At 41.6% G+C, this 11,731-nt stretch overlaps 1 protein-coding gene across 1 annotated transcript in view; it reads right to left on the bottom strand.

The window, feature by feature from the left end:
• Nucleotides 1–226: 226 nt before the first annotated feature.
• Nucleotides 227–11,731, bottom strand: part of LOC124790865 (NPC intracellular cholesterol transporter 2 homolog a) — a 68,426-nt gene continuing 56,921 nt past the window's right edge. The window contains exons 2-4 of the mRNA XM_047257816.1: nt 9,194–9,301; nt 3,130–3,326; nt 227–431 (exon numbers count right to left, since the gene is read on the bottom strand). Of these exons, the coding sequence (XP_047113772.1) occupies nt 345–431; nt 3,130–3,326; nt 9,194–9,301 (392 nt within the window). The 3' untranslated portion in view covers nt 227–344. The remainder of the gene's footprint in view (nt 432–3,129; nt 3,327–9,193; nt 9,302–11,731) is intronic.

Raw genomic sequence — 11,731 nt, 5'->3', positions numbered from 1 at the left:
CACTTCTTTTTAAGAAACTCTTGATTTTTAGACTATTTTTAACAATTTTCTGTTGTTGCATAAATTTGTGTCCACACAAATTTCATGCTTCTTGTGTTTGGCTTCTCCCACGCTCAGAAATAATATTGTGGCAAGAATTAACAGTGTGTAAAAATGATTAACAGCAGAAAACAATGTTACATAACCAGTAAAAGTTTCTTGGGTACAAACAATAAAATGACAATTCTTTCAATTAAATAATTTTATTAAGAAAGGACACATGTAGAGCTAACACTTTAACACAACCACGAGTAAACAATTTCAGTGTGGAGGATTGAGTGCACACATCGTCTGGGAAGTGCCACTCATGAAGTGATCCTGGCAGGAACCTCGAAGCACTTGAGTGTCTTCTCATTCTGGTCCTGCAGCTCCCAGTGCACAAGCACACGGATCTGAAACCAAAAGGTTTCCTCTTAGCTCATCCCAAAACACCATTAGAATAAAGCAATCCTACTGTAGAAGTAATTTAAGTGGTTTATGCATACTACAGGTGACAGACCCAACAATAAAAAGTTTTATTACAGTGGTTTTTCTTGCAGTTTAGTGCACTGAAATTAATGTGATAAAGCCATGGCACCACCCACTTTTCACATTTAAACCAGAATACTGAAAAGTTTGGTTTTTAGAGACTTTAATGACATAGTTCACGTTATTTTAGTTAATAATCTGGAATTCCAGTAGCAGTGGTTGCACTGGTTACAATATTTCCTGCTTAGTACACAAGATGTTTGTTTTAACTTGGGACAGCTGAATATCCCAAAAATGACACATTGTATGAAAAAAGGTTCTAGTTGAAGAGGTTAATACTAGTAAAGGGGCATCTGTCTCAGCTATGAACGGCCACCTCCTAATCACACCACCTGCATGGGTGGGGTCAACTTTGTATTTTTCAGATGTGAACCCCTACTTTGATGGCATATTCGGATTCAACACACAAAAAAAACCTACATTTTACTAAAACCATTGTTTCTGTATTCGTGATAGATGGCGCTGTAATCAACGAATATCAAGTGTGTGTTTTTTTGCAATAAAGAACCAATGCATTTGATTCATCATACCATTTATGATGTAAATGTTAACCTTTCTTTTCTGTCATTTGATATTTATGCTCAAATATTACTTGAATGTTGCCCGTGTAATTTTGGGCCCTATAGTACAGATAATATGGGTAGACAATGCTGGCAAATAAGCTACTTGTATGATAACTTAGTTTTCTGTTCCCTACACAGTTGACTGTAGCGAGTCCTCAAACCATATGAATGCTCGATTTCAGTGTGCGTTTCCATCCAACTGCCGGAACTCTCACACTGGCTGCTATATGGCTACCAGCGGAATACAAACCACAACAGTGATAAGAAGGTAAAATGTTCATGGAGTGATAGTGACATACGCAACTGCCATGGATACTCAACAAAATCAAGTGCCTCAATTGTTAGTGGTAAGGGACTCACCAATATCAAGCATACCAACTGGAACAGAGTACTATTACATTCACGTCATTGTTCCTGGATCTCACTAAATTTCTAAGCAGACACTGAACCAGCTAACTGTATTGTTCTGCACAATCAAATTTGCAACACTAATTTCGAACATAGAAATGAACCCTTAGAACGCAAAGGTTTACATCTACATCATAAATGAAATGCAGAATCAGATGTGTCAGTTCTTAAATGAAAATACAGTCTCACTTGATATTTGTCTGTTACAGTGCCACAAATGGAAAATGATGCTTTGAGTATACTATACGTATTTCTAGGTGCAAAATTCGAATATGCAAGAAAAATTGATGAGTGGGTGGGGGCATTTGAAAATACAAAGGTGACCTCACCCACGCAGGAGGGGTGGCTAGGAAGTAACCAGTTGTAGAACAAACATGTCCCCTTAACTAATATTAACTTTTCACCCAGAACGTTTTTTTTGTACAATGCATTGTTTTCAAGATAATTAGTTGTCTCAAGTTAAAACAACATTCTGTATATCTGAGCTTATACAGTAAGTGCTTTGGATTCTCTTTTTTTTTGCACAAGAACCTCTACAAATCTGAGCCTAATGGAACATTAACACATAATAGGTACAAGAACAAAGGGGGGACAAATTAAGTAGGAAAATCAAGAACGAAGTGCTTGGACTAAAGATAGTGTAAGACTGGGATGCAGTGTTTCACCCTTACTGTTCAGCAACCTACACACTGAAGTATGACTGAATGGAAATTAAATGTTTCAAGAGTGGACTTCAAATTGAGGATGGAAGGATATGAATGATGAGATTTACTGATAACATTGCCATCCTCAATAAAACTGAAGACTTATAGGACTTCTTGAATGGAATGAGTAGTTTAACGAGTACGAAATACAGATTGAGAGTAACCCAAAGAAAGAGTAAAGTAACGAAGAATACCAGAAATAATATTAGCTACAAACTTTTCAAAATTAGGGACCACAAAACAGGGAAAGTTAAGGAATTCTGATACCTTGGAAACAGAATGCCACACAATGGATGAAGTAAGGACGACAGAGACAAGCTAACGCAAATAAGGCATTCCTGGCCAGAAGTAGTCAGCTTTTATCAAACATAGGCCTTTATCCAAGGAAGACATTTCTGAGAATCTACGTTTGAAGCACGCCATTGTATGGTAGTTTATCATGGACTGCATGAAAACAGTAAAGGAAGAGAAGTAAAGGATTTTGAAATGTGGTGCAACAGAAAGATGTTGGAAAATAGGTAGATTAATAAGATAAGGAATAGGGTGGTTATTCGCCAAACTGATAAACGAACATGGGAAACATTGACAAAAAGAAAGGACTGGGTGATAGGACAAGCGTTAAGACATCTGGTAATAACTTACATGGTAGTAAAGAGAACTGTAGAGGGTAACAACAGTAGAGAAAGACAGTTTGGAACACATCCAAGAAAAAACTGAGTACGCTGAATGCAAGTACCACTACGAAATTAAAGTGGCATAGGAGAGGAATTTGCTACCCTTCTCTCACTTTTCTGAATATCTGCCATTTCAGTGTTCGTGCAACGATTACGAGGGGACCGAGCAACTCCGATGGTCGCTAAGGAAGGGAGCTGCATGAGCTGTCTTACCTTGGGGTAGATGTCGAGCACCTTGAGCTTGTTCTTGTAGACGTACTCCTGGCCGGCCTTCAGCGGGCAGCCCGCCTTCTGGCCGCTAGCGTCGAACACCTGGTCGCATGCGCTGGTGCCGTCCACGCCGGCGAACGGGAAGGGCAGAGTCAGCAGCTCGGCGTACACCCTGTTCTTCAGCTGCTTGATGTCCTCACCTGCGGGCACACCACCAATACCTCTGATCACGTGTGGGCAACAACGCAACTATCAGACATGAGCTTTCGGTCAGTCTGTGTAAATGACCTGCAATTGTCACAGATGTTCACTTTCCGCATATTGCTGTGGGAGCAGTCTGAGATAAGCAGGAGTATTTCCCCAATGAAAAGTATTTATTTAAGAATAAATATTGTTCATTTTGTTTTGAGCAATGTGTTCTTGTCACACAAGTGAATATTTAGCTTTCCAGTTGTACTTTCTCTTAAAAAGTCTCGTTATTTGGAATCCTTACGGGCGCTTTATTAGACGGAAATTTTTCTTGACAAACAGTAAAAACCGTATTTACGTTTTTTAATGGCAATAAATTTCGTTAAAACAAAGCAGCTATTAGATTCAGTAGTGTATTGTTGCCATGAAAGTATTGATTAATTATTTCTAAACTAGTTTCGTATTATTTACTCGTTATTTAGACGCGATCTAGATGTAGTTTTTCCGACTTATAAACGTTGAAAAACCTAACCATACAATTTTGATCACGCAGATTCTCTAAAAATGCACTTACTAATTCATTCTTGTCAGTAGAAAAATAGCGCCAACAGTAAAACAACTTTTTGTTTACATATAGCCAATCTAGCGTCCTTGACATATTTGACGCGTTATTTAAATTAATTCTATCGAAACTGACCATGAGCGAGAAATGCTGGAGCTGTTTTAGGAAATCAGAACAGGGATTTTTACGAACGTTTCATCAAATATGTTCACAAGGAGAGGGGAGGGGATGCAGTGGGGAGAACGTTGGCAAAACGGAAGACACACTCTCCTTCAAAAGCAGAGAATGCAGTAGGAACTTTTTCACTGACGAACAGGAAAGGGGGACAGGAAACTCTGACACAGTTGGAGGAAGAAAGTAAGGAAATGATCAGGGTACAGGGAGAGACAGGGGAGGATTGTGGCCAGAATGAATTTTAACTCTGCAGCGGAGTGTGGGGTGCTATCAAACTTCCTGGCAGATTAAAACTGCGTGCTGGACCGAGACTCGTACTTGGACCTTTTCCTATTGCGGGCAAGTGCTCTACCAATTGAGCTATGCAAGCACGAAACGCGACCCCTCCCTTCACAGGTTGCAAGGTTCGCAGGAGAGCTTCTGTCAAATTTGGAAGGTAGGAGATGAGGTACTGGTGGATGTGAAGCTGTGAGGACGGGTCGTGAGTGTCCTTGGGTAGCTCAGTTGGTAAGAGTACTTGCCCGCGAAAGGCAAAGATCCCGAGTTCGAGTCTCCGTTCCGCACACGGTTTTAATCTGCCAGGAAGTGTCGGAGAAGTGTGGGTTGAAAGTGGCAGCTGATAAGAAGATAGAAAGAACGCGATCAGATAGTTTAATTTCCAACACTAAGAACAGGTATCCGCGACTGCCCGAGTTAAGTGGCGAAGAGCCTGAGATACGACTAGAAGGAAATGGTCAGCATATTTCAGCTGATATGAAGGCCAGTAATGTCAGGCCCTCTGTTAGGAAGAAAAGAGGTGGTGGTGGTGGTGGTGATGATGGTGATGATGGTGATGATGGTGATGATGGTGATGATGGTGATGATGGTGATGATGGTGATGATGGTGATGATGGTGATGATGGTGATGATGGTGATGATGGTGATGATGGTGATGATGGTGATGATGGTGATGATGGTGATGATGGTGATGATGGTGATGATGGTGATGATGGTGGTGGTGGTGGTGATGATGGTGGTGATGGTGATGGTGCTGCTGCTTTTAGGTAGTAGCTACAGGCAAGGTTCAGGCCCTGTTACAGGAAAGCTTACGGGCAGTGTACCCAGCCAGCTTCAAACCACAAGCAGAGCTAAGTCAAGTGATAGGGACATACGATCTTTACGCATGGACTTTTCAGACGACGACGACGACCATATAATGATAGTTGGGTTTGGTGGGAAACAGTTTGGACAGGAATAGGGCATACGACGTAGGTTGTGACAGTTGCAAGTCGGCTTCCATGACTGATGGCACCAATGTACACTTTGTTGAGCCATTACAGCATCATGACTGATCACACCTTAATGGAGGTGTGAGGCGGATTAATTTGGGGTTTGAGACATTTATTTGCTCGAGAAAATATGTACTTGCGAACACATCGAACAAAATCTAGAACGCAGGAAATAGGTAATTTTTGTTTTATTCTTTCATCTTTTACTTGCTGAATGCCAAACATCAGAAATTATTGTTCTCGTCAAATAATTGATTTTTTCGCTGTTGAAATAACTTTCATTAAAGTACGTTTATCTATTTACGTTCGTATTTATGCATAGTGTAGGCATTTTCCCTGTAGAACGTAAATACCGTTCCCCTTTCAGATAGTTCGACTCCCTTGCAGCAGAACAATAGCAGGAAAAATACCAGAACCTCATGCAACCTTATCAGTGTCATGGAAACAAAGGAAGAATGAACAGTAACATAAGAGTGTACGAAAGCACAAAATCTGTTTCCAGAGCAGGAATGAGTTCGGTCGAAATAGGCTTACTTCTGATCCTAGCATCGCCACCGCAGTCCTGTTTATGCGCAGTGTATAGAATACTCACAATTTTGTAACTCGAAAAAATTTTTACGACACACACACACACACACACACACACACACACACACACACACACACACACACACACTTGATGTGACTGATTGCTGATTTACACACTGGGGCGAAAAGCGTACGCACTTCGAATAATCAATTTTCAACAGAAAATAGCTTGCTTAAAACGAACTCAGCTCGCGAAGCTAACAGCGCTGCACATTACGCTATTCAAGATTGTCTGTTGCTACCAAACATACATCAATATTTCCATACCTCTGGTGTGTGTTGATCAAAATTTTATGCTTCCACTATTTTCGGCATTTCCAAAGAAAAAAGTCCGACCTGTGACTGATTTCAATCCGGCCCTTGAGACTCTTGAATCAAAATGAAATGAATGTACGAGTATTTTGAGGCATAATTTGTGACCGTGGTGAGTCGGCAAAGGCGTGCCATTCATATCGGAGCGTTACGCCATAATCATTCATGTCGCAGGTGCTGGAGTATCAATATGCGCTAGGAGCGCTGCTGTCGCGTCACGTGATGAGGCGACCCACGAGCTAAGTATGTGAATCAGGCCCACGAGTCACCAAAGGTTGCATATGCCCGCTGTGGAGGAAGAATAATATGAATGAATGATGACTATTAGGTGCGTCTAGCAGGGAACTACTCAGGTGGAGACCGCAACAAAACATGTCGAAAAGATGCGCACGTTCAGCTTATCACTATCTTCCCAACCCTGATGGTCTAGTTATTGGCATGAGGGACATGGCACCACCACACAGATCGTATAGACTAATGGCTGTAGTGCAACGGGTGCAGAGCGATTGGTGACAAATGGACTCAAAACTGGTAAGTCATCCAGAAGGACTACATGAGAAGACCGTAGAATTGTTCGACTGACTCTTCCAGGCGAATGGCTGGAAGACTGGATTCAATCAGGATGTTACAGCCACTGAGTAACTACAAACGGTTGGGAACAGATTACTGGAAACAAAATTGAGATCTCCAATTGTGGTACGCCATTTACTGCTGCCATCACACCACATACAACAAAGAAATATCGTATGGTACCAGTGTAAAGTGGGACGTGAGAGGCATTCTGTTGTGTTTAGCGATGAGTCTCATCTGTTTGTGGTGGTGGCCACATCGATTCCAACACCACCGTAGACTACGTGGTGAAAAGGCAAAGGAAGGTGCTATTCTGACACACGCACACCACAACTGGAATCGTAGAACCGGCAGGTACTGATTTAGTAATTCTTTAAGAAAGACTGAATGTTCGCCATTATGCAACAAGAATGGGAAATCCTGTGAGCCCCACACTGCGGTTCATATCATAAAGCGCCGGCCTGAGTGGCCGTGCGGTTCTAGGCGCTACAGTCTGACCGCTACGGTAGCAGGTTCGAATCCTGCCTCAGGCATGGATGTATGTGATGTCTTTAAGTTAGTTAGGTTTAAGTAGTTCTACGTTCTAGGTGACTGATGACCACAACAGTTAAGTCCCATAGTGCCTAGAGCCATTTTAACCACACCATAAACGCCTTGAATGTATGGATTATTGACTGGCTTACCTGCTCCCCTGATCTGTCGCCCATTGAGTTTGTCTAGGATGCAATGAGAAGACGTATTCTTTGATACCGGTGTCCCAAAAGGAATGTGTATGAAGTGACGATGTGTTTCAGGTACAGCTATAAATTCATCAAGATAAGGCTGTTTCCCATGGCACCACGTATACGAGAGTATTGGTGCTCAAGAGGGATCACACTTCATACTTGTGAAGGACATCGGTTCCCAATATAAGGAAAGTTTACTTCTAATACTTGTTATGGGGTGAAGATCTTCACCACTACGTTTGGTGAAGTAATGAATGGTGCAATTTTCCATTTTGATCTGCACAGTTCATCAGAAATGTAGGCAGTCTTCACAGAGCCTCCAGCTAATGGGTACAATGAGTCCACAAATTTCAGGAGAGTTTACCTAAGATCGAGGAGTAGGGCAGGAGTGAGGAAGATATGTCAGGTTTGAACTTTGTCATGAGATAGTGGACCAAGCCCAATGGCTGCTCCTCCTCCATCACTCTAAGTAGAGCCATTTCTCGGCGACACCTATGATCATAGCCCTCCAGCTCTGCCGTGGACAGACAGTTGACAGATGTGTTTTGTACGGCGTCAGTTTACGACACAGCCATCACCAGAATGCATTATTTACATTAAAATCCACGCACAATCAATACCTGTATCACGTAAGAATTTTTAACCTTGGACTACTTTTCCGACTTCAGTGTATCTGCCTCCGCTGCCCACCGTGTCTACACTTTGTTTCGGCTCACCCGTCAGTATAAAGAAGAAGCTTGTGTGAGAGTTTGGACCTCTCAAAGATAATTTTGTGTGTGTCCTAGCACCATCCACCACATGTGTTTATCGTTTCACAGCTAATAAGATATATTACCTAGAATTGTGTGGAACATTAAAATCTGGGTAGAATGACTAATTGCTGCAAGAATTACTTTTCGGTAACTTTTTTTTAATTATTTAAGTCTTTGGCAATGTGCATGTGTGTGTATATATGAGCTTCCTCCATCATCCAGTATATTTGCCCTTTGCTTAGCTTGCTTTTAGCAGTCAGCACTTAATTTTGCTGCCTGCTGTTTGTCTCCCCCCCCCCCCCCCCCCTCTCTCTCTCATTAGCAATTCCCATTCTTCGCCACACCTTGTGTACGTAGATAATTCTATGAAGTCTATTTCAGTCTTATTTAAACCATGTGTTTGCATCTAATGTATTACGTGTTTTCCTGATCGTTGCTGCCAATTCTTGGGCTTTAAGTGAATATATATCTATCATTATCGCGAAAGGAATCTTTTTAGTTGGTAAAAGATTTACAGTTACTCAAGTCATCGCCCACTGTATCGCAATCCTTTTACCTCAAGCGCTACATATGTTTGTAATGGCGAAAAAGAGAAAAACATCAAATCGCTTTATCTGTTGTGCTGAGGACTACTGTACTAATGTAATTTCGTTATGCGCCAGATTAATCTTTAGATCAAAACAACTTACAGTCAGGGAATGTTAAATGTTCAGAAGTGCACTTGCAGTCTTTACAAAAGACATTAAACACACTTGTTTAGAATCTGTACTCAGGAGCTTTGTGAGCTATACAAGAACAGGAAGAAACAAGCACTTTTTCTACACCCCCTTTCATACTTACGATTTTTTTCAGTATAAACATTAAGACGTAGGAAACTGGATAAGAAAAAATTAAAAAGGCAGCTCAGAAGATAATCTGTGTACTCACTGGGAGTGAACTTGAACTCGAGGCCCACTTCGGTCTTCTTCTTGAGTTTGCAGGTCCCCTGCTGGCATCCAGATATCAAAACTTCGTTGACATCTTCGTACGGCGAATCTGCAACAGAGTTGAATTCAGTCTTTAAAGAATGCGACTACTACATATATTCTAAGAATTTATATGTATGCTTTAAGGTAATGATAGACGAAATAAGGTAATTAAACATTTATCTTTTGCAATTGTACATAACTAAGTGCTAGTACCGAACTTTGACACAATTAGGCCGCTTCGGGTGTCCGCGTGGTCTAAGGCGCTTTGCCACGGTCCGTGCGGCTCCCCACGTCGGAGGTTCGAGTCCTCCCTCTGGCATGGGCGTGTGTGTTGTCCACAGCGTAAGTTAGTTAGGTTAAGTAGTGTGTAGACTTCGGGGCCGATGACCTCAGCAGTCCCATAAGACGTTACCACAAATTTCCAATTTGACACCGTTACATCGTTTAACTACGTAGAGGAAAATCTGAAGAGATTTGAAATGGGGCGAAAAAGTAAAATCAATTTTTAGGGATCAATGACACACTTTTGAATTTAAGAGTATGGAATGGTTCTGGAAAAGCACCGCACATCTAAAGCAAATCTCATTTAGTCTTTCACGAGTATGCAAAACAGCGCACGGAATAAATTTAAGAAACGCACTGTTGGGGTCGCAGCAGATCTGTTTGCCTTATGTAGCAGAGATGCTCAGAGAAAGAGACGAGCTATGAGAGAAGTCGCGATATTTCATAAAATCGGTATTTCACACACACACACACACACACACACACACACACACACACACACACACACACACACAGTTTCTTCCCTCGTTTATTATGCACCTGGAGGACAGAAAATAGCTAAAACGGACGCGAAGTATCCTCCAAACATAGTGCAGTGTTTTCTATAAAATGAGATTGCTTACATAATACTCGTGCGACCCATTCTAGAATACTGGTGGGGTGTGAGAAATACCGAATAGGAAAAACGGGGGGTATAGAACGTATAATGGGGCTGCAAGATTAGCCATAGGTTTGTCTGAGCCAAGGGAGAGTGCCACTGAAATGATAAAAAAACCTGGACTCTCATTCTTGACGACAGATGTCAGCTATCCAACGAAAACCTATGTAAAATGTTTCTAGGTCCAGTATCAAGCCTGGAATCTTGTTTAATCTTAGACTTATAGGTTTGGCCACATGCGCTCAATTCTGTAGTAAGTTTTTTCTAGAGAGATTTACGGTTTTCACGTGGTCACTCATACATTTATTCCTTACACATTTCCGAGAACAATTCACAAAATGTATCCTAGTAAGGAGCGAGAGAAATACATCACGCACAAATTTCAAGACTGTGAATTTAGGGTCAGTACTAAGAAACTATACACGTTTCGAAAACGCAAATTAACTCAATAATTCGGAATAGTACTGATATAATTGATGGAATTGAAATGGTAGCGTGTAAGACTGACAAAAGTTCAGTTGCTTCCTTTTTGTTTCTTACAGACGCCAGCTCCTAAGTTTTGACACCAGGATCGTACTTTATGCTCAACTAATGGCAGGTGAATAGATGTAGACTGGTGGGACAAGAAATACTAGGTGCAGGGACAGGAATTACCTGCTAACGAGTAGTGTGTGTGTGTGTGTGTGTGTGTGTGTGTGTGTGTGTGGCAGAGGGGCAAGCAAAGAGAAAAGAACGGAGCGCTAATTATGACGTCAGATCCGCGCAGTTACGTAAAGAGGCCAGCAAAGGAAGCTGAAATTACATTCGTCGGGTCGGAGCGAAGGTGACTTCTACAGCGCTCTGACTGTATAACAGGTTCCGAAAGCCAGCTGAGAGTCGTGGTAAGACAGAAGGTAACATTCTGCAGATAAAATAGAAAAAGTCAAGCCGTTGGCATGCGGTAGCTCTGTTTTAACGTGGTCATTTCTATTCGCAGCTTTCTCTAACATTTGTTACACAACTGAAATTTATTACTTTCCGCGTGTTTTTCTCGTTATCCCTAGTCACGCTCTCTACCTCACCAAGGCGATTGCCCCTATTCCTCAACACCGATTACTTGCAAATTTCTAATATATGCATAGCTTGGCCAGGAATAGAAGTGGCAGCTCCAGATGGCCAAACGCCGTTTAGAAAAAAATACTTTTGGCGCGGGTGCAGTGTGGCTTGAGCCGCTAACGTTAGCGTAGTTTCCAGGCAGCGGTTGGCGCAGTGACAACATTACAGAACGATAATTCGCGGATAGTGGGATTCATTTGCTGTGTGAAAACTTTACTTTCAATTTTTACGTTACTTACACTGAAAATACACCTAAATCATTCTCAATAAATTGTACTTATATTTTCATCACACTCATGAAAACGTGAAATAATTTGGGATGGAAAATACATTTCCAATAAAGAATACGGCGTCCACGAGGACTACACAATTTTCCAAGAAAGCATTGTAACAGAAGCGTACAGGACTTCGCATCAGTTTCATTTCGACCTAGCAGCTAATGGCATCTCTAGAAGGCTACAT

This window comes from Schistocerca piceifrons, chromosome 1, assembly GCF_021461385.2.
Source record: "Schistocerca piceifrons isolate TAMUIC-IGC-003096 chromosome 1, iqSchPice1.1, whole genome shotgun sequence".
NCBI classification, from domain to species: Eukaryota; Metazoa; Arthropoda; class Insecta; order Orthoptera; family Acrididae; genus Schistocerca; species Schistocerca piceifrons.
The sequence above is the reverse complement of the archived record's forward strand: the minus strand, read 5'-3'. Positions and strand labels throughout refer to the sequence as shown.